We start from the raw sequence: 23,423 nt of genomic DNA, 5'->3' as shown, positions 1-23,423 counted from the left end.
GCCTATTATTTTATATTGCAGTATAGTGGTGAATGTAGACTCTTCTCTGTCAGTTTCTCTTTATAACCTTCTTAGCTGTATTGGAAGATGCAAATATGATATTCAGTTTCTCCTTATCCTGTATCATCACCAAAATAATCATTAGGAAAATTTTTGATATCAGTATCTTAATTTGTTATGTTTGAATTTTATTCAGGTAATTGAAACTTTCTTTAAGCAGCCCATGAATTACATGCAATCTCCAATGGGAAGTTAAAAGCTGTGCAATTGCTTTGAACTAAAACCTTTAAGTAGCTTAATGAAGCATGTGCCTTTTAGGCTCAGTAAGCATATCATAATGGAATAAGGAAGTCAAGTTTTTTGCAGCATTAAATTCTTTCTTAACCAGCCCCTTAGCTTATATAGATTAAACATGTCAGGTTTTGATCTTGTAAATATAAAGGCGAATTCAAGTACAGTAGGATTGAAAAACGGGATTCTAAAGTCACAATGCTTCGAATTTGGGGGCCTATGACAAGCCAACATTTTGAGAAAAAAAAAATGTATTGTGAGCTATGTAGGACAACAGGGAGAAGTGGATTTCTGTAACCAAGTGACTTAACTCTTGGGGCTTACAATTTACATCTTGCTTACAATTTACATCTTGCTTCAGAGATGTTTAGACATTAGTCTCTGCATTTCAGGCTGCCTTCTCAACCTCAGAATTCCTTTTTCCTTTTGTACCCTTTAACCATGACAGCTAGTTAGGGTTCTGGTACATACTGGTACTGTATTCCATAAATGTTGTTAAAAAGCAAATTTATGTAACTAAAAATAGGCACTTGAAGCTGTTCGGCTGCAGAGATTAAGGGTACAATCCGTGACTGCCAAATGTAGACGCTAAAACGCTTAGAGATTTACCCTCTGTTGGTAATCAGATCTATTTATAGATTCACAGTCTTCCTGACCTTTCACTAGGATAACCAGTGAGGAAACCTCATTTTAGATGACTGACATTAATGCGCTCATTCTCTTTGCCCACAATTCTATTCCGCAAACTCTTCGTGACCCAGTAGCTAATTTTCAGCGTAGGCTAACTGAACATGCTTTATGTACAGGGGAAAAAAAAAGATGTTACTTTTCATCGGAAGTTAATTTTAAAGACTGTTGGGCTGTGTAGCCCCATCGTGAACAAAGTGAGTGACTTTATCACCTGAAAAAATATTTTTTACTTCACACTTCTGGTAATTAGACTAGAACCAATTCTAATTTTATTACTCAGGTAGATATTGGCACAATGATGGCAAACTATATGCCCACTGGGCATTTATTGAATTCTCCCAGTATTCTTGTTTATTTTTGTTATCCACCAAAATAAATGAAAATGGTCAGTTTTCTATGTTCTTTACTTTGTGTATGTGTTGGACAAGGGTTAGTATATCATGTAATCAGAATTTTTAAATCTTATCATTAATCAAGGTATTTATGTGTGTGTGTGTGTGTGTGTGTATACACATTTGTTTGTTTATTATTTATTTATTTATTTATTTATTTATTTTATTTGAGAGAAAGAGAGAGTGCCTGAAGGGGGGCAGGCAAGGCAGAGGGAGAGGGTGAGAGAGAATCCTAAGCAGACGCCATCCCCAGCACAGAGCCCTACGCGGGGCTCAGTCTCACAACCCTGAGATCATAACCTGAGCCAAAATCAAGAGTCAGATGCTTAACCAAATGAGCCACCCTGGGGCCCTAACAGGGCATTTGAAACCCAGGTCTATGTAAACAGTAAGCTTGGATTTGTTAAATATATAGATTTTGCACTCATCCTTCCGATTTATGCACAATTTGGTAAAGAGAAAATATACTTAAATGCATATTCACTAGAACAATTATAATATGGAAACATTAACATTAAACTGGAATTCACTGCAAATGTGCCTATTTTCTTCTTTTCAAGTAAAGAGAAAGCAAAGGAGGTTGACATATGTAAAATAATGATAATGAGTAACAATGTGCAATTGAAGGGTAAGCATGTGTTGGAGTAATTAAAGCAAAAAAAAAAGCTAGTTTAAGTTTAGATTATTATCTTTAGAATGGATTTTACATATTGGTTTTGAAATGCAAAGGTATGAGGGTGAGGCGGAGTATATGCCCCCTTTTTTTTTTAATTGAGAGTTTTCATTGTTTCTTGCTGTTACAATCCAGCAGAGGGAGCAAAAGCTAATGAACAAACTATGTAAGTGGTAAGAACATTACCAGCGATGCCGCTGAGTAGAAACATTTAGAAAAAGGCTTGCTGATTTCAAACATAAAAACACAAGTGGGAAAAATACTCTCAATCTTATGTCATTAAAAATTGTTTTCAAGCAATAAAAGATTATGTGTAAACAAAGGAATCTCAAAGCAGACAACAATTAAAACTCTGCTGGCCCTATGCCACATATTCAAAGCTGTACCATAACATAAAGAATGATTTAAAAGAATTTTCCAGATCTGAGAACTTCCGGTGTGCTCTATTTATGTGGATACAGGTAATAAAACAGAATCTGTAAGGAATTTCTAATGAGTGAAGATCAGCAGTGGTTGTTTGCCTCGGTTTTTCTCAGAATTAATGGCATGACCAAGTAATTGGTATTGTCAGATAATATGGTACCAGTGACAAGATCAAGGTCTTTCCTAAAATTCACTTTTTTGCTTAGACAACATTCTATGAGGTCCCAGGGTATTCTTAGAAAGGTTCTGAATTAAAAAATCACACAAGATCATCCTAAATCAGATCATCCTTTGCATCTCAAAACTAAGGTGCATAGATTGAAACTTCCTGTATGCCAATATCTTATCCTTTGCAGTAAGATTTGCTTGATGAGGATTGTCAGTACACATTAGTGACCATTTTTCTATTTTGAAGAGAATATAGCAGATTTCCTAGTGTTGAGTTCATTGACTTGAGAACAACCTGATGTACACTAGCCTGCCTTCTAAGTGTGCATGGAGTTTTTTTTTAGTCTGAGTATTATAGGCCTAGTGACATAAACATTTTGATATTGTCTCTATCTAGATGAAGTGTCTCTTTTATTTATTTATTTTAGTTGGCTACTGATATTCCTGTTCCTGACATTCTGTGCCCCATCCTATTTGTGTCTAATGTCATCCTGGCCATAGCCAAAATTATTTACATGGCCTCAGTCCAACAGTGTGGCATTCAGCAGCTTGTCTTCTTGACTTGGTCCCCTAGGTCTGATCCCAGCCTGCTTTCATGTTTCTTGTTCCATGTGTCTTCACCATTGTCTGCATGACCTATTGTAACCTTTACTCTGGTTAGCTACTACCCCGCCTTTACTTGCTCCTTCCACACCTCCTTTCTGACAAATACTGCCTGCCTATCTGGATGTCAGGATTATAATAACTTTCAATTCTTTATTTGTACAAACTTTTTAACTTCATTGTATCTTAATAATTTTTTCATTTATGAAATGGGGGTAATAGGTTAGTAGTAAATATTACCTGCTACACATAAGTGCTTGGAACAGCACATGGCACATACAATTATGATTGCTAGTTATTATTGGTGGTGGTGGTAGTGGTAGTCACCCCATCTCATTCTGACAGCTGTTCTAAGCCACTGACTCCTATTTGTTTTTAATCTAGATCCCAAGTCTAGCCAACCTCACCCAATTTGACTTGAGTTTCTATTTTGTACCTTCTTAGCCCCTTCTATATCCTAAGGGACAGAATATTACATGTCTAGAAATTAACAAACCACTTTGTGGAATAGTTAGAACATATCCCAAATAGCACAAGATTCTTTTCATGAAGTCCCCCAAATCTGTCTATCTTGGAAATTGGGGGAAAAAAATAGTGGCAGCAGTGACATAATTAAAACAGAACGAGCATCCAGGATAGCAAAACCAAAAATTGATGGAAAACACTGACCACAAAATTAGATGGCAGGTGTTCTCACAAATCCCAAAATATGAGCGGCCAGTTTCATGACCATGTGATACTCCATGGAAGGAAAGCAAAGGAAAGCGATGAGAGGTCTGATGGAAATGAGACCTAGATAACACCCAACTTGCCAACAGATACTCATGAGAAATTGCTTCAGGCCAATTCGAGAATAGTAGCTGAAACTGGGAGAGGTGTTTTCATGCAATCCAATTTGTCAGTCAGTGAAAAATCCCCTTTCTAATGTCTGAAAGGCCTGAGCACCCTGAGAGACCTGTGAATTCTTAAAACTCACTAGCTTAAGTGCCTTCTTAGGAGAAACTTTAAGGAATAGAGCCCAATTGAGAAGGTAGAGACAATAGGGACAAAGGAAATGGTAAGTCCAGATGAAAATAGGAGCGATGAACAGAACCCGGAGATCTCAAAAAATAGAAGGCAATTTTTTTTTTCAACTCTTCAGAAGAGTGCAGGGACAGGAAAGATAGACTTGTAAAGTTAGAAGTGGTCTCCTGTGTAAACCTTCCCTGTCAAGGACAGCTGGAAATCTTTGCCCTTCAACTTCCCTACTGGGTACTAAAGGAATCAGCTTTACTATGAAAACCTCCCTTTCTTCCACCAGCATCCAGAATTTTCAGAAAGATTCACAAAATAGCTAAGCCTCCAGCTAGCAAGTACTCCATTGTGTTCTCTTGATACAGGGGATTTCAACCCTGAATATACGCCCAAATCATTTGCAGAGCTTTAAGCTGTCTCCTGGTCCTATTCCAGACCATTTGGATCATAATCTTTGAGGGCGAGGCCAGGAAGAAGTATATTCTAAAAGCTTACCAGATGGGAACCACTGAAAAAGAAGTTACTTTAAAAAGGAAAAATAATTGTAATTGTAACGTCACCATTTAACATCAAGAAACTACACACCTCCCTCCAGAGTGGTAGTTGCTAAACTTTGCTGCAACTTAGAATTACCTGGGAAAGGGTGCCTGGGTGGCTCAGTCAGTTAAGCGTCTGCCTTTGGCTCGGGTCATGATCTCAGGGTCCTGGGATTGAGCTCCACATTGGGCCCCCTGCTCACCAGGGAGCCTACTACACCCTCTCCCACTTCCCCTCCCCACTGCTTGTGCTTGCTCTGTCTCTCAAATAAATAAAATCTTAAAAAAAAAATTGCCTGGGGAAGAATAAAACCCCCGATGGTCAAGTTACACCCTCTACCAGCTAAATGGGAATGTGTAGACTTGGGAACCAGGCAACAGGATAAGTTTAAAGATGCCAGGTGATTCCCAAAAAGAGAAAAGAAAGAAATGGTCTCCTGATGAAACCCTCTCTTAAAGATCAGGAGACTTGGACTCATGCAATAATAAGAGCAGCAACAGTAGTAGAGGATGGCCATGGTAAGAATAAAGATAATAAGGAAAATGGTCGCTCTACAAGCAAGGCAAGGACACCAAAGCTTTATGCTCGTAGCCGGGAAAAGTGTAACCTAATATTTCAAAGCAAGCTAACAGAAATCGTATAATGATAAAATGTAGAAAAGAACTCTATAAATCAAATTTAAAAATACCTCTGAAAAATAAGGACCAGAAATGCATTAAAGATTAAGAAATTAAAGAATGAATTCATTTAGAAACAAAGGCTAAATTTGAAACATCACATGAGTCAGTAATCCCGTAACCCCCAATAATCCCACTTTTAATAGAAGGTGACATAGAGATATGCAACAAGATCCAAAGTAATAGGATTTCCCAGTGGGAAAAATCAAAACATTAAAACAAAATGAATGTTAATACTTATAATTTAAGAGAATGTGCCTGAAAGTAAAATTGAAACTACATATTGAAAAGGAACGCTTTGTATTTGGAAGAGTGATCCAGAATGAACAATATTCAGATGCATTGTGGTAAATCTATTGAACTTTAAAAAAACAAAACAAAAACCAGTTTGCCTGAATGCCAAATAGACGTTTGTAAAAAAGAATAAGGTAAAGAAAAACAGATTATCAACAGACTTTTCAAAAGCAACTATTCGTGTTGGAAGTAAGTAGCATAACATTTTAAAGATACTCAAGGAAATAGATTGTGAGCCAAGGACTTCAGATATACCAAATCGATTTTCAAATATAAAGGCCACAGATATATTTATCAACATGCAAGAACTCAGAATATTGTTCCCAGTATATGGAAACATCATTTGTCCATTGACTCAAGCAAAACCTTGGAATGCTGCTTCTTTTTTTCCTTTCATAGCTCATATCCAGCTCAATCTGGAGTCTCACTTGGTTCTATCTTAAAAATATCCCAAATTTAGGACACCTATGTGGCTCAGTTGGTTGAGCGTCAGACTCTTGGTTTTGGCTCAGTTCATGATCTTAGGGTCCTGAGATCAGGTCCCAACCCCCCACCCCATCCCTCAGGGTCCAGCTCCTGGCTCTGGGCTCCATGCAAGTCTACTTGGGATTCTTTCCCTCTGTCCCTTCCTCCCCCTCTGCCCCTCATCCCACATACACTTGCACTGTCTCTCTCTATATATAAAATAAATAAATAAGTAAATAAATCTTAAAAAAAATCCCCAATTTGACCTATCCACCTCTACTGTTATCCTACTATTGTAAGCAGCCACCATGTCTAGCTGGCATGACTGCAAGAGTACCCTTGAGTGTTTCTCTGCTTCTACTTCTGCTTCCCTCTAATCTGTTCTCCACACAGCAGCCAGAGTAAGCTATTAATAGGTCATCCTCACGCTTACAAACTTATGATTTCCTACATGCTTTAGTCTTAGATACTTCTCTCCTCCGCCCCATTCGCTGCACCCTGGCCACATTGCTAGCTTGATACTTCACTCCGTTTTCTCAGCTGCAGAGAGCATTCATTTGCTATTTCCCCTCCCTGGAATGCGCTTCCATACACATGGAAATCTGGCTGCTCTGGCTTTACTAAGGTATCTTTTCTCTGCCTGGCCTTTGCTAACCCCCTACCTGAAATAGTATAGTGCTCCTTCCATCACTTTGTCTACCCTTCAAGTTCTTGATCTCCTGACATATTATGAATGTATTTGTGTATTGCACTCTTCTCTTCTAAAATATAAACTCCATGGTGGAACGGACTAGTTTACTCTGTTCGCTTCAGTATCCTCAGCACCTTAAATGGTGTTTAGCATGAAGTATACATACTCTTGATAATATTTGTTGAGTGAATGAGTGCATTCATAAGAGAGGTTGCAGACCAAGTGTACCTATTTTTTAAAAAATAATAATAGGTTGTTACTGGGGACAAAATGCTTTGGAAGCATTCTTGAGTTCTCTGCTTACTTTGCCAAAAAGTAGGATGATATGAATCTATCAAATGTCCCTTTAAAATGCTCTGTCAGAGGATGTACTGGCCTGAATAAGGCTTTGAATCTTCTGTCATCCACCAAAGAGGCAAAATTTTATAAATGACTCAGCGTGTAGCCCCTGTAACTATTAACTAGTATCTATTCAAGTAGCATGAATCTAGCAGAGGTCCTTGGAATCAGATTCCATAGCTTACATGTAAAGGTGAATTAACCATTTTGTGAGATACTTATTCACCTAGGTATTATAATATTACACTGTTCCATATTTTTAAGGATAATAAATTACATCATTTTATTATTTCTCAAGAAGTTTGCCTTTTATGAAATGTTAACAAGAAAAATTGGTATAAAGAACTTAAAAATAAACTGGCATGTTACATATTGATTAGATTATGTGAAACATAACAGGTTGTTATATACATCATCTATCAATTGTTGTCTTTCTCAATCCTATCCAAGCTACAGGTCCCGAAAAATCTTTAACCTTTGCGTATAGGCTCAGTACCTGTGAGCCTGAACTAACCTCCATCAGATAACCTAAACCTACCAGTACGGAACATGAACATGATTTTTCTTCTTGAAGCTTGTATCTTTTCTCTTTGTTTTTTTTTTTTTAATATTTATTTATTTTAGAAATAGAGAAAGAAAGAGAGTGCACGAGTGAGGGGGGGTGCAGAGGGAGGGGGAGAGGGGAAGCACACTTCTTGCTGAGCAGGACATGGGGCTCCATCCAGGACCTGAGAGTCAGAAGCTTAACCTACTGAGCCACTCAGGTGCCCCTCCTTTCTCTTTAATATTCATGGTGTGTTCTGTCCTTTCTAATGGGTTGTGGCTCACATTTCCCAATGAAAGCATCTATAATCCTGTTCTAAATCTCAAGGCATTGGAACAGGGCTTGACAGTTATGCTCAGCTCTTTCCAACCCTTGTAAAGGATGAATTCCAATCCCTGCTCCTTCCAATTGCTGACTGGGGCCTTAATGCAAATCATACCACTTTTCCCAACTCTAGGAGCCATTACTTGACTTTTGGGTTCTGCATCATACAAAAAAGTGATTCGTATAAACCTAATCAGTTTTCTTTAGAAGTTTTGATCTTATTCATTTGCCCATATGAAGAAATATGTGCATAGATAACTAGGTATATTCAAGTAATGTATGAGTGAACAGTAAAATATGCGTGTTCTAGTAAGAGAGATAACTTTTCAGAAGCAGATTGGACAAATATAAATACATACATGGGGTTTAGACTAAGGGAGAAAATTAAAAACATTCATTAGAAATGCATTTTTATTCATTGGTGCTTGATTTAGTAATTTTAGCATCTTTAAACACAATGAATGGCTTTTATAATTACATATGTCTCAAATATGTATTAACATTATGTTAATTATGGAACTAATGCAGTATTTGAGTATAAACCAAGAATCTTGTGTTTGCAGTTGGCAATTTAATCTTATTTGTAAGGGATTTTTAAAGTGAAATCACCATTTAGTCTTGTAATAGCTTTTCTTAGGGTCAACTCTTTTCCATTAAGTTTGGCACTAGGGATGAAAAAAAGATGTATGAGTATGTTTTAGTTACAGAAATAAACAATAATTAATCTTTATTAACATAGGATGGAACGTCTAGTAATAAAGCAATCTAAAAACACATAAATTTGAATATTTAACCAATTTCTTTGAATTCCTTTACGTATGGTACCACAGGAGTTCAAGAATAGACTGGTTTTTTGGGTAGAGTTTGGCAACCGTCCTAATTTTAAAAGGATTTGGGGAGGAATGACTAATTTGTAATGTTTCTTCTTTCTCAGCTACTATGTTATAAACGAGGAGTGCCTCTTGATTAGATACTAATGACAATGCCATTGCTGTTCAAGTTTACTACAGTAGGAGATAGAAATTTACACGAAATTAAGAATAGACATAGTAAAGAAAAATAAATATTTAAAACAATGTGTTCTTCTTGGAAAAATTTCCTTGCAAACGTGTATTATCTCGTATCAATATACAATTTGATAACACCAGGAAGATTTTTCTGAGTTTAATCACTATCTGACTTCTGTTTTTGTGCGTTTCTTTTAGATAAGAAATGTTGAAACCAACCAATGTTTAGACAACATGGGCCGCAAGGAAAATGAAAAAGTGGGTATATTCAACTGTCATGGTATGGGAGGAAATCAGGTAAACTCTCTCTCTCTCTCTCTCTCTTTTTTTTTTTTTTATCAACTTCATCTTTGGGGGGAAAGTATTGCTGTGAAAACTATCACAGTAAACCGTGATTCACATGCCAATAGCAGTAAAGTCTTAGCTTAGGAAATTAATGGGCATTCAAATCAAGAATTAATTTGGCTATTTTGTTACCCCAAGTATCTTAAGAAAGCACTACAGAATTTAATAAATAGGGCAACACTTTCAATGAGCCCAGTTAATGAAGATAGCCAAATATTTTAGACCTATCTCATTTTACCATGTCTGAGCAAAAGAACACTACATTTTATTCTATTAACTGAATAGTATAAAATAATCCCTCCACAACCATGATGTTTTCCAATGGTGATAATTCTTAATTTCTTTTGTAAGTGTTTATGTATATGTTTTCTCTGAATTTTTGAGGTTCAGTGAATTTTAAAATTCATGATAAGCACATCTGTTACATTTGTGCTTTGACAATCTGAAGATGCCCTTTGAACCAGGTAAAAATTAAGTATTTAAACAAAACTGATGGCTGACTACCAGTCTAGGACAGCTTTTTTGTGTGTTGCAGTCCAATTATCAGAGACCTGTTGGACTATAACAAGGATCTTTGTACTCTCCTTCAGTGTTGGACAGTGGCTCTGCAGGGTGGGTCGTGTGGCAGTTGCTTAGCTATGAGTGTTCGGGGGAGCAGCCCTGCTGTCCTGGCCATTTTGAGAGGCAGAATTTGGAGCTCGAGGTAGCTAATCCTCTGTAGACAAGTCCGTAAAAATCGAGGAGAAACACACCAGTGAGTTCTTTATCTAGTGCATTAGAGTGAAGTTAGGAAGTAAAAGTTATTCTATGCAGCACAACATCATGGTTATATAGGGAATGCAGCTGAATGTGTCAAAAATCTACAGGGAAAAAGCAATAGCCCTGTTGAGTTTGGCACCGTACCTCAAAGAGGCCCTGTGTGAGTCAGTGGAGAACATTCAAAAAAGAAATTTTTCTCTTAAAAAACAAAACAAAAAATTAAAATCCTAATTAGTGTTCCAAAATTTCAACTTAAGCAGAAAAATATTTAAATCAAATTTTCTAAGTGACAGCATGGAAAAATAACTTTATGAAAGAAAATAATAGGAAAACCAATACAGACAGAAAAATGGCAGAACATTCAGAAATGGTCCAGCTTTTATATTAATTCACAATGACTGTGAGAGGCCTCTACTACCAAAACCAATGGAATCCCAATGAATTCAGCTAGAAATGGCAAACAGCTTAACTGTTAGAGGACTAAAAATGTGCACGGTTTAATTTTTCACAAATGGAAGTAAGAAATCTGAAGGTAGTCAACTCTTGACATTTGTTCAGGTCTTTAATGACTTTAACAAGAAATCAAAAACTTTCTGACTTTCCATTCTTCAATCCTTAAAATTAACTTTTATCATCAGCTGGTCACATAAGGGTTGCTGAAACTCCAGACATCATATCCACATTCAAGGCAGGAAGAAGTTGGGGTAGAGAAGAGAAGAGCTGCAGTAGCCATGACTGTCCTTCTACTAGGAAAAACAAGACTCCCTAAAGGCTTTTTACACCCCTCCCTGTAAGTCTCTTTGTCCAGAAATGTGGTACTTGAATACCTCTACACAAAAACATGGAGTATTTTACTGCACTTACATGTGTCAATGTCCTCACGTTTATTTACCATGGATACTGGGAGGACATGCAGAACTGTCTCCATAATGTGTTTCATCAGCTGATGAAAAAAGTCAGCTGATCATCTGCACCATGATGACCTACAGAATTTAAAAAAAAAAAAACACATTATTTAGGACATCATTCTGATTCTAATGCAGATGAAAATGAAAATAGGAAATGAAAAAGAAGATAACCTGGATGAATTATCCTCATTGATTTTTTAAGTTGCCATAGTTAATATTAGAAAAGATAACCAGTCAAATACCTGTATTTGTCTAAATGACACAAAATACCTGGGTCATAAATGTTAAAAATTACATTACTCATTTATGAGTGTTCAAATACCCAAAAATAAGCTATCCAACTCCACCATAACCTTCTTATTGGTGGGGAATATGTCTTATTTTTCTCTTCATCTCTAGTACTTGGCCGAGGGCCTGGGATATGGTAGGTAACTAATAACTAATAGTCTAGTAAATAAATGAAAGAATTCATGATCAGAACAACAGACTTATACCTTAGTACTGTGTAGACATTGCCATAGAATGCTGTTATTGTCATAGTAACCAAAAGTATGTAAAGACACCAATCTTAGGGATTTATAAATAAACAAACAGTAAGTAAAAACCCATGCCTATATGTATTCTAATGTCTCTACATTGTCAACTTAATGACAAGGTAGAAATTAAAACCAATGTTTTACCATCTACATGAATAGTTACTCATGTCTACAGATATTCGTAGAAGAAAGTTTATAGGAGCCCTTTTTGCTATAACACAAACACTGGACACAACTAAATATTTACCAAGACAGGAATGTTTAAATAAATTGTGCTGCATCCATAGGACAGAATACTCCACCGCCACCAAAGTGAGGGAAAGAGGTCTATATGGATTGTCGTGGAAGATCGAGAAGGAAGGAAATGACCTCATTTATGAAAAATATATGTGAACATTTTTGTCTATAAAGTATGTATAATATCTATATATAGATGCAATATAATCTGTTAGAAATGCATAGCAGTCTATCTGGAATATAATTACCTCTGATGAGAAGAATGAGTTAGAATGGGAAACTACTTTTTACGCCACATTTATTTATTTATATATATATAATATATAGCTGTATTTATATATATATAACTTTCATAATTAAATAAAAATTGAGAAAATTGAACTATTGAGAATAAAAGTATCATTTTGTTTTTTTTAACAATTTTATTTATTTGAGAGAGAGACAGAGAGAGAGGGAGAGAGAACATGAGAAGGGGGAGCAGCAGAGGGAGAGGGAGAAGCAGGCTACCCGCTTATCCCAGGACCCTTGGAATCCTGACCTGAGCTGAAGGCAGACGCTTAACCGACTGAGCCACCTGGGCCCCAAAAGAGTATCATTTTAGAGCATTGCTCTGACCTGATTAATTGGGTCATTTATGGTAAATTACTTAATATTTTTTAGCTTTACTATTTTATTTATAAAACGGGTAAAAGACTTTCACCCATTTTTTTTCCTCCAAAGATTAGTAAAATTTATATAATAACTGACACTAACCTGGCATATACTAGACACTCAGTACATATATTGGTCTATTGACATTAATTATTCTCTTTAGGTATTTCGATTTCTATTCTCAATTGTTTCTCTTCTCTCTATAAGAAAACAAAAGTGTTCATTCAGTGGCTAATGCCTGAGGCTAGGTAAATTCACAGTACTTCCTATGGTATTGTCAAGCTTAATAAAATGAACTGCCTCTGCTGTTGCTTTAATATATATTATGAAAGAATTAAACTGTCACATAAAACCCTATAATGATTTGTACTTTGATGGAATTCAATATTTCTTGGACAATTAATCCTAGTTAGTCCCTAATTAGGGACATGTTTACATTTTTTGCTTACTTTAGAAAGGAACAGATTTTAGGATTTTATTCTCGGAGCTACCTTCCCTGTTTTATTGTTATTCTCTTATGTTACCATGGAAGCAGTATCTATTTTTATGGTTATTTAGTTTAAAATTTTTGAAAGTAGACCCAACCCATATAAAATATTCAAGTTTCTCACTCCTGCTTTTACACAAAATTCATAAGAAATGTTAACACTGTTTTTTTTAGCGTTTCCGCTCATTTCATTTCTAAAAGAAGGTGCTTTATGTTTGTTGAAAACCATCCCTTAACCGTTTCTCCTTGCACAGTTTTGTTTTGTTTTTTTTTTTAATGTTCTTGGAGATATCAGGAAGAAACTTACTTTTCAGTAGTTGCTGGAAATAATTTTCTTAAACACTTAGCACTCAAATATCCAACATACTCTCCCTCCACCCCTAGCCCCTGCAGGGCTTGGGATATGGTAGGCATGTAATAAAAACTAGCCAAATAAATGAAAGAACGCATGGAAGTTTTTGTAGCAAGAATACTGTAAAAATAAGACAGCAAGTGTAGAATTATTGTTACATTCAACATTTGATCATCTTGAGGTATTCTTTTAGAACCTTAGTAATAAAAATCTTCAGTCTCAAAGAATAATGACATAATTTGAAAGTCCATTCCTATCTGTTCTTGAAATGCTTTCATTAACACATAATGTGATAATCATTAAACACTTTCAAAAGAATGAAAATAAATAGGAATTTGATTAAAATTTGAACATAAATTTTTATAAGGGAAAGAAATACTTACAATTTCCTGGTAGAAAGTATGTTACTAAAAGTTAGTTATGGGATTATCTTCTCTATACTTCTGAAAAGATGAAATTGATTCCTGGAAGCAGTTCCATGTCCCCTAAAATGCTAATGACTCAGATTTATATCTTCATCTCCACCCTCTCTCCTGAACTCCAGAACTCCAGAATCTGTTGCCAGTTAATTATTGGGAATCTCTACAGGCATCTCAAACTCAACTGTTTCCAGACTGTACTCATTTTCTTCTCTTTCGTGTAAGCATCCAAAATTGAAACCCAACATAGACACTTCTAAAGTTTGGTCACCCAATCCTGATATTTCCATGAAAATAATATGCATTGACTCTGGTCTCTAAGACCCTTTATGACTAGGGCCTCTATCTTTGTCTTAGCCTGTATCTTCTTTCACCTCTGTGGTCAGAAAACCTCATTATTTCCATACATCATATGGAATTCCAGGCATATATTCTATATATGCCACATTATAATTACAATTTGATAAAAAATCTCCAGCAATTCTCCACGGCCCAATGAATTACATAAAAATTCCTTAGTTATGTATATAGTTATGTGTTCCTTAGTTATGTATATATACAAAACCCCACATAATTTCATCCTCATCTGACTTCCCAGCATCGTCTCCCTTGATATTCTAATAGTTTTTTGTGCTGTAGATATATGTCTGATAATTTTCTATTCCCTGTAGGCTCTGTGCATTTTCACATCTCTGCAGTTCACTGATACTGTTCTCTCCACTTGCACTGTTGACCACATACTACTCCACTCACAAATTTAAGACATACTGCTTAAAACCCAAATAATTTAGCTTCTTTTTGATTCTCTCATTTGGCTAACAACTTCTTAACCTGAATAGGGCATATTTTAATGGATAGACAATAATTTATTTAATGCCCAGCACCACTGGTGAATTTTTATTGTTATAGGTGAGGCTCATCAGTAACTTCGTAGCTAAAAGCTAGTGAGCATCTGTATTTACTTCTTAAGAAATACTGTCTAGAAGTAAATTTGATAGGTCAAAAGTTATGCAACATTATAAGGCTTTTAATACATAGTGACAAATTGTGCTTTTTAAGGTTTTACTAGTTTAATGGAACTAATTGCTAAACTACAAAGAGGTGCTCTGATCAATATTTTTCACACATTACTGCCTTTGATTCCCGCAACAATCTATGAAATACATATTACTATCCTGATTTTCCTCATGTGTCTAATGGGAACCCTGAGAGATTGATAATATGATTTGGAGGTAAAGCCAGTTTGAATCTAAATCTGGCTGACTCCCCACCAATTCACTGCATTTATATTGATTTCCAACCCCGCTCCCCAAGGATTGTGATCAGACTGGACAACCCTAAACGGGTATTGTATTTTTGCTTTGTTCTGTTTTTCATCTTTGCCAATTTAGGGTGGGAAAAACATTTTATCTTTTTAAAATCATATCTGTAATGTTATCAGTGCATTTAAGCAATTTAAAAGTTGACATCAATACTCTGTAGATTTTCTAGTCATGTTTTTGCCTTTGTTTTTGCTTGCATTTTCATTGGTGGTTGAGGAAGCTCTTGTTTCTCTTCTCCACTTACAAAAATACTTTATTGAGATTATTACCTTTTATGATACATGTTCCTTTTTTTTTTCTGATTTGACATTTTGTTTCTGGTGTGTTTTCATGTACAGACTTTTAAACAGTTTATGTAGTTCAATCATTGTTTGCCTTTATGCTTTCCCTTTTTGATGTAGAAATACGATTCTTTTTTTTTTAAAAAGATTTTATTTATTTATTTGACAGAGATAGAGACAGCCAGCGAGAGAGGGAACACAAGCAGGGGGAGTGGGAGAGGAAGAAGCAGGCTCATAGCAGAAGAGCCTGACGTGGGGCTCGATCCCATAACGCTGGGATCACGTCCTGAGCCGAAGGCAGACGCTTAACCGCTGTGCCACGCAGGCGCCCCATGCCACCCAGGCGCCTCACGATTCTTTTTTAATGAGGTGCTTTTAAATGACATTTACATCAGCTTAAAGGAGCCAATATCAAAATTGGCAAATAAGCCTTAGTCTTATTGGACATATATCTGACACTATTTTTTATATAAAATTTATATAAAATATACCTATAATTGGGTACAAGTTAGATTAATATAACATTTATAAAATAACCATTTTACTTTAATAACAAGTATCAGTATAAAATTTTTAAAAATCCAATGGTGTTTCCCTTTGAATTGCAATATCTTTTTAATCAAAAGGCAAAAAAGCAACCCCCATGCATATTGTACTCATTTTTTCTAAAGACAAAAAAATATAAAATGATGGAAAAATACTCACATTTTAGCAAATGCGTTTATAATGTTTCTCTTTCTCCCTGGAGCCACTCATTTGGAGGGAGCTAGAAAGCATATGGAAACATTCCATGTAATTTAATGTAGTAAATGATTCACAGCCATTTTTCAAGGTAGCAAGCCTTTAGGGAAGCTTATGCTAGCCATTTATTAAAACCGTGTTTTCTGCCAAGGTGAAGAAGAGATCATTAGGTCTTAGCAATACTTTCAAACAAATGTCTCCTCCACTAAAATGTGACTACTTATATTTAAGAAGAATCTAATCTTATGACAGTAAACAAATTTTGAGAGTAAATACTTCCTGTCCTTATTACAGACCCTCTTCTAGAAAGAGCTTAATTATTTTAGTAATGCATTCTAACGTACTCACAGATTGTAATGAATACATTCATTCAACAAAAATGAATTGACTTTACAGTTTGCATTTTTATCAGTACTATAATTACTTAGAAGCCCTTTCTACATTAATTTGGCCCCCTTTTAGTAAAGTTTGCACAATAGAATTAAAATCACCAGGGTAAATTTGCAAGTGAAATGAAATGGCCTAAGAGGAAAGAAGGAGCATGAGCCATTCGTTAAATGTTTAAATGAGCAGGATACATGCAAGCTGCAGGAGAGCATCATTATTTATATTAAAGAAATATCTGGTAAGCTTGGAATTGATTGAAATTTGCAGGAACTTAAATGTAGGATGTGATTCTGCCTAGTTTGCCTGGTTGGAGTGTTATCTGGCATAAAAACAAAGAGCAAATCTGTTGTGTTCAACCCCTTTCTTTCCCTGGTAGGAGTCACTCAGGGATTGTGAAATTTTTTTCTTAAGGTTTCCTATAAAATGAGCACTAAGATTGGCCATTTCTTAGATTTATCTTTTCCTCTAGGTATAATTTTATGTATCTCTATGTAATGATAGTTAATATCTATCACATGACATTTTTTTCAAAAACTATGGAAAAATTGGCAGTGCAAGTTAACCTGGAAAGCACTTTTACTATTTTACTGTAAAGTGCTTAAATTAATTCCCTGAAATCCCACATTCATTTAAATAAGCCACACCTTTGGCTTTGAGCTTTCTAGCTAGTAAGTACAAAATTGGTTATATGATTCATTATGTCAATAATATAAAAACAAGCCACCTTCAAAATGTTCAATTATTCCTGGTGTTGAAATGATAAAAATTTCTACTCTGATACCTGAAAAAGGAAAACAACAAGGAGGGACCCCAGACTAAACTTAGAGGGACAACAGTCTCTAAGAAGTCATCTTAGGTAGGGCGCCTGGGTGGTTCAGTCTCTTAAGCATCTGCCTTTGGCTCAGGTCCTGATCTCAGGGTCCTGGGATCAAGCCCCCAGTCAGGCTCCCTCCTCAGTGGGGAGTCTGCTTCCCCATCTTGCTTACGCTTTCTCATCTCTCTCTCTCTCTCAGATAAATTAATACAAACTTAAAAAATAAAAGTCATCTTAGGAAATGACAATGATATCAAAGTATGTCAGTGCACATAGGACAAAAGAAATATTTATTCTGTTGATTAATTAATTATGGTGTACCATCCTATCAGCCTACGCTCTAAAAACCTTAAAATTAAATTTCTGTAGGGCTTAAATGTTAAAATACTTTAAGCTCTTTGGGAAATTCATGTAAATTTATATTCATTTTATTAATTACCAGAATTGTTTTTAAAACCTCCCTTAAAAAGTTAAATATCACACATTCTCATAAAGAAGAAAGTTTAATACTTCTCTAGTTTAATAAAATCCCAACACATATGCACACTACTTCTCTTATACCATCAACTTTTCTTACTGAGAAGGGTAAGCTGTTAGCACAAAAATCTACTAGAAGAAAAATGTTAGCAGCATCAGTCTGTTCCCTCAGCTCACCCGTTTATCTCCTCTGCAGTCCGTGATAAGTACAGACAGACTCCAGGCTCTCCGCTAACATTACCAACATAAGCTTGTCTGCATTCAGCCATTTAGTCCCAACAGAGCTTTTCCCCTCTGTGCTGTTTCAATCTTTTGAACTTCATTCCTCTCTCCATTTTATCTTCAAGTGCTTTTCTCCTGACTTATGCATAATTCTTCTTGATTCAACACCTTAGTCTTATGATTACTCTGAGCTGCTTCGTTGTTCAAGTAANCTTCCTGCTGACATTTTTGTAAATTTAATATTAAAAAAATTAATAATATGAATGCATGAATCTATATATAAAGAACATTAAGGTCCTTTGAAATGATCTCCTGTTTTTCCCCCCTTTGACCTACATGTGTGCCTAAATCTCACTGAGGATGTAAATAATTTAATTTGCCAGGTGAAGCAGTTTATAGTAGATGATGTGATAATTTCATCTTGACTTAATCTAGTAGTAAAAGCCATTTTATTAGCTTCTAAGTAAGGTAAACAATGTCTATGATTTCTAAATTAACAGTGTTGGCTAGCCTACTTTTATAAATTCACTGGAAGCCAAGCAGAATCCATACTTATAATTATTTGCTTTGCTGTACCTAAGATACTCTTCATCTTACTGAGGTCTTAATTCTATTATAGTTATTAAATTCTATAGAAGAGAAGTAACAGGTAAGGGTATTTCTAAGTTTTTATTTTTCTTTCAAATATGAAAGCTTGATTTTTCAGTAAAGGAAAGGTAGAACAATAAAGCCTCAGTAACAAAAAATTAGAAAAGAAATTCATATAAAAATACTTGACTAACCAGTGCCAGGGAAAGAAACATATAGTTTGGAAAAAGGAAAAATCTATAAAATCTACAAATTTTATAGCCAAATAAAATGTCAGGTATAATATTTTTGTAGCACCAAGATCCTTAAAGCATTCTTTACTTAATACTCACCAGTTTTTAAAAGGAGTTATCAGGGGTGCCTGGGTGACTCAGTCAGTTAAGCGTCTGACCCTTGGTTTGGGCTCAGGTCACGAGCTCAGGGTCGTGGGGTCAAGCCCTACATTGGGCTCCACACTGACTCTGGAACCTGCTTAAGATTCTTGTTCTCCCTTCCCTTTTGCCCCTCCCCCCTGCTTGCTCGCTCTCTCTTTCTCTCTCAAATAAGTAGAGTTATCATATATAAGGTATTATGAAGACAAACCGATTAAAGGCAAGCTTACATATTTGTGTGACAGAAAACAAAATGTTTTAGAGTTTTATTTGTTCACAATTAAGTATATATTTCATGAATATTTTGCCTGGTTAGAAATGTAAACGTAACAGTAGTGACAAAATATCAAGAAAATATCTTTCATATTTTAATGGTCCTAATTATATTTTTGTGTCAAATAAATAAGAATTGTGTCTGAGATGTCATGGGAATGTCATTGCTTTTCTGTATAAACTGCGAACAGTTCTTTCGCATTTTCTAGGCAATCCTAGTTAATAATCTATTCTAACCATTAAAACCTATCATTTTCATTTAAATAGAAGTATACCAATAATTTCTTCTTTGCATAAACTATTTTTCTATGATTAATTGCATTCTACACTAAAGCACAGATCAGCAGTATGAGTTGGCTTTGTTATTTATATTTTTAATGCTTTTTTAAGAATAGAGCATGAATTTTTGGTCCCAACAGCCTCTGACAGTGATGGAGGTGAAAGCTGTTATATACTGAACACTATTCATATAGTAGACCTTTACCAGATGCTTTAAATATACATAAAATTTGATTCTCAGAGTAACCCTAATAGAAAGGTATCATAAATAGTTTCCACTTTTCATATACCTTATTACACTACATCATACTTGATCTGAGTCAGCTTTGGTAAAAAGTAAAGATAATATCAGAAGACCTGAGCGTCAAAATTGCTCTCTGCCTATCTTAGTCTGCTCAGGCCGCCACAACACAAGATCCTAGACTGGGTGGTCTCAACAACAGAACATTTATTCTCTCAAGTCCTGGAGGCTTGGAAGTCTCAGGTCAGGGTGCTAGCATGGTCAGGTTCTGGCAGGGACATTTTCCTGGCTGGCACCCTGCCACATTCTGGCTGTGTCTTCACGTGGCAGAAGGAGAGCTAGCTCTGGTCTCTCTCTTCCTCTCCCTGTAAGGGCACTAATCCCATTATTGGGGCCCTACCCTCACGACCTCATCTAAACCTAATTAATTCCCAAAGACCTTACCTGCAAATGCCATAGCATTGGCAGCTAGGGTCAACATAACAACTGGGGAGAAGGGGAAACACAAACATCCAGTTCCTAGCAGAGGCTGTATGGAAGTCCTTTCTGCCTTCAGTTTCTAATACTGTAGTTGATACAGCTGAACTAGGTGCTCACCAGTTCTCATATTCTTTATCCCTACCGTTAGAAGAGCAAGAGCAGCAAGTCCAGATGATTTGTGAAATCTTTGTTCCAGTGACAAAGGACATGAATTTAGAAAGCTAGAATTTAGAAAAAAAAAATATTTATATATATATAAANCAACAAAACCTAATGATTTAAAGGAAAAAAAAACAACAACTGAACACTATATGTAAACCCAGCATCGTATGGGCACCAAGAGCAATATAAAAATATACCCAAAACTCAAACTCTCTTTTTGTATATAGGGAAGTTGGAAAAGATGCTATTTGTACATGACATGGAATCCTTCCATGAATGTCCCTAAGAGAATTTCATACTGCACTGAGTATTAGGAAGAGTTGGTTGTCTCCTGAGAAACAGGTTTTTCTTTTTTTACTACCAAATACATGGTTCATCCAGAGAAAATAAATAATATTTTATGGAAAAATATATATATTGGCCTTATATTGGATTCTTTCATTCTTTTCATTTTTATTTACCATTGTTTATGCAGATTGATTTTTTCTCTTCTCGCTGTATGTTACTTATCTATGTTAAATTGTTTAAATCTACTTCCACTTTTTTACAAGATGAAATATAAATAAATAGGCACACAATCCCTATACTCAATCCCAAAGAGAATACAAAAACAATCATTTTTGAAACAAAAAGTATTTGTACTGCTATGCCTTAGGAGGCATTCAGAGAAAGGTCCGATAAGAACAGGAGTGGGTCTGAAAGGCTTCACACAACTGTCAGTGAGCAGGGGAATGGAGTGTCAGTAAGGACAGCGGGGATACTGGTCCAAATGGAGTAGAAGGCCTGGACTGAGGAGAGTGGAACATTAAGTTTTAAAGTAGAGGAGCTAAGATTATAATAGAATGTAAATGTCAAGCAAGGGAATTTTGATTTGAAGGGACAAAAGTAGCAAAGAGCTTTCAGACCGCAAAGATTGTCAAAGAAGAGCTTGTAACCTATTCCTAATACAACCTCATGAAAATACTTGGACATGAAATTATGTTATTAAAAATGACATGGTGAATACAGCCAAAATGAAAAGAGCTTTTTATTCTTGTTATTTAGTACCCAAGTATAATTTCACCACAAGCAGGGGCAGACTATAGAACTTTCTTTCAGTTCATTTCTTTTATTCTTTTATCAAAGGACTTGATCCAATAGAGAGCAAGAAGCTACATGTAGTATATACAGAAATGATACCTTTCCATTAAAGAAAAAAAGGTTTCAGTAGGTTACCATAGAAACAGCCTAGCGTCCATTCCAGTTTCTAATAAAGGATCTTCATCTTCTAATGAAAACCTACCAGATAGGTATATTTCTACTCCAACTTTCTAGTTGCTAACTTCCTAAATAGATTTGAGGATGCTCTTTTTATTTACAAGAAGTAAACTGTGTGCATCTGGTGGGGGGATGCAGAATTTTTTTAAAAGAAATTTTTTGGCAAAAAAAATAAATAAACCTGGCAAATTCAGAGGTGCGTTTTATGCTCATTGCAACATCAAGGAATGATCAAAGTGGTCTTTACAGTTCCCAGGGGCCGGTGTTCAACCAATGTCTTACACTTGATTAAGAGCAAGTGCCACTTCTATGTGGCAAAAATGGTCGCATTATAATTCCATCTACTAAAGAGAACTTTTCTTCATCTTGCCAGTGAAAAACAAGTAGCCAAAACAAGATTTATTACAGGAGTCTTAGTGTGTTACAGATAAATCTAATATAAAGATATGGCCCTCAATTTTAGACTAAAGTTTTTAGAGACATGTTAAAATTGATCTCTGAGATCTCCTGTAAAGAAGAATTCCAAATAATTTATGTAGATAATCCCCCTTCCAGAAAGTAGAATTTAACTCTTTTGCGCCCCCCCCCCCCCGCATGTGGACTGTGTTTATTGACTTGCTTTCAAACAGTAAAACATAAAAGCTGCTGCTGCTGGTGGTGGTGGTAACTTTATGGTGGAGAAACATGGTCGATACTACCTTGGGTAAGTGGCCAGGCCTCCGCATCATGAGTCATGTTGGTACCATACACCCCTGATATGATGTGATGAGAATGGTACTTCACCTTCATGGTCTTCCTTTCAAAAACATTCTAACCACAAGATAAACATTAGACAAACTGAAACTGGTAGACATTCTGTAAAATACCTAAACCTGTTTTGAGGACAAAACTGTCAAAGTCATCAAAAAGATGAAAGTCTGAGCATCTGTCAGAGTAGGCTGAGGAGACATGGTGACTAAATGTAATATGGTATCGGATGAGATCCTGGAAAAAAAATGAACGTGGGATCAAATGGACACTTTAGGGAAAAACAGTGAAATCTGAATAGTCTAAAGTTTAATTTTCTAAGTATCCAAGAAGCAAATGTTAAGTGTGTGAAAAGAGCATAGGATTTGGCGGCTGATAGACTGTATTTCAAAGACAGGTTCTCATAAACTGAGTGACGTGGGGGAATCTATTTAATCTTTTCAAGCACCCTACTCCTCACTTGTAAAGGAGGAAATACAATGCTTACCTTGAAAGGTTATTGAAGAAACATATAATATGTGATATGTGGTCTATCATATCTCCATATATAATATACTTAAAATGACTTCCATCTTGCCTAACACAGCAGGTGCTCCCCAAATGGCATGTACTTTGCTTCCATTTGCTTGCAGCCCAGCATCCAAAGGCTCTATCCAACCTCTATCCCTTTGCCTGAGCACCTGTCAGAGTAGGCTTTCACTGCCAGAGGCCGCTTTGCCCACCTAGTCTCTCCCGGGGGATTACTTCTACCCGGAAACACACCTCAAGCCAACTGAGGGCAGATGGCAAATGTTATCCCAGCTTCTTCACCCTTCGAGGGGACTGCTTGTTCTATACCAGAGATCCCCAAAGGTTTAAGCTTCAGTTACCCACAGTACAATTAATTTGTAAGGTACCCTTTGTTCTTTTTCCTTACCTTTTCACCTACTAGGCTTTCCTGGGATCATCTAATTAA

At 35.9% G+C, this 23,423-nt stretch overlaps 1 protein-coding gene and 1 long non-coding RNA gene across 4 annotated transcripts in view; one reads left to right on the top strand and one right to left on the bottom strand.

Moving 5' to 3' along the window:
* The window catches only part of GALNT13 (polypeptide N-acetylgalactosaminyltransferase 13), a 429,753-nt gene that overhangs the window by 390,129 nt on the left and 16,201 nt on the right, over window positions 1-23,423 (top strand). For both annotated transcript variants that reach the window (XM_040644821.1, XM_040644814.1), the window contains exon 9: window positions 9,331-9,429. In XM_040644821.1, coding sequence (XP_040500755.1) covers window positions 9,331-9,429 — 99 coding nt within the window. The remainder of the gene's footprint in view (window positions 1-9,330; window positions 9,430-23,423) is intronic.
* The window catches only part of LOC121106056, a 41,964-nt gene continuing 27,080 nt past the window's right edge, over window positions 8,540-23,423 (bottom strand). For both annotated transcript variants that reach the window (XR_005838755.1, XR_005838756.1), the window contains exons 3-5: window positions 16,135-16,195; window positions 11,101-11,219; window positions 8,540-8,790 (exon numbers count right to left, since the gene is read on the bottom strand). This is a non-coding gene — a long non-coding RNA (uncharacterized LOC121106056). The remainder of the gene's footprint in view (window positions 8,791-11,100; window positions 11,220-16,134; window positions 16,196-23,423) is intronic.

Source organism: Ursus maritimus, unplaced genomic scaffold (assembly GCF_017311325.1).
Source record: "Ursus maritimus isolate PB19 unplaced genomic scaffold, ASM1731132v1 scaffold_1, whole genome shotgun sequence".
NCBI classification, from domain to species: Eukaryota; Metazoa; Chordata; class Mammalia; order Carnivora; family Ursidae; genus Ursus; species Ursus maritimus.
This window is presented reverse-complemented; position numbering and strand designations above follow the sequence as displayed.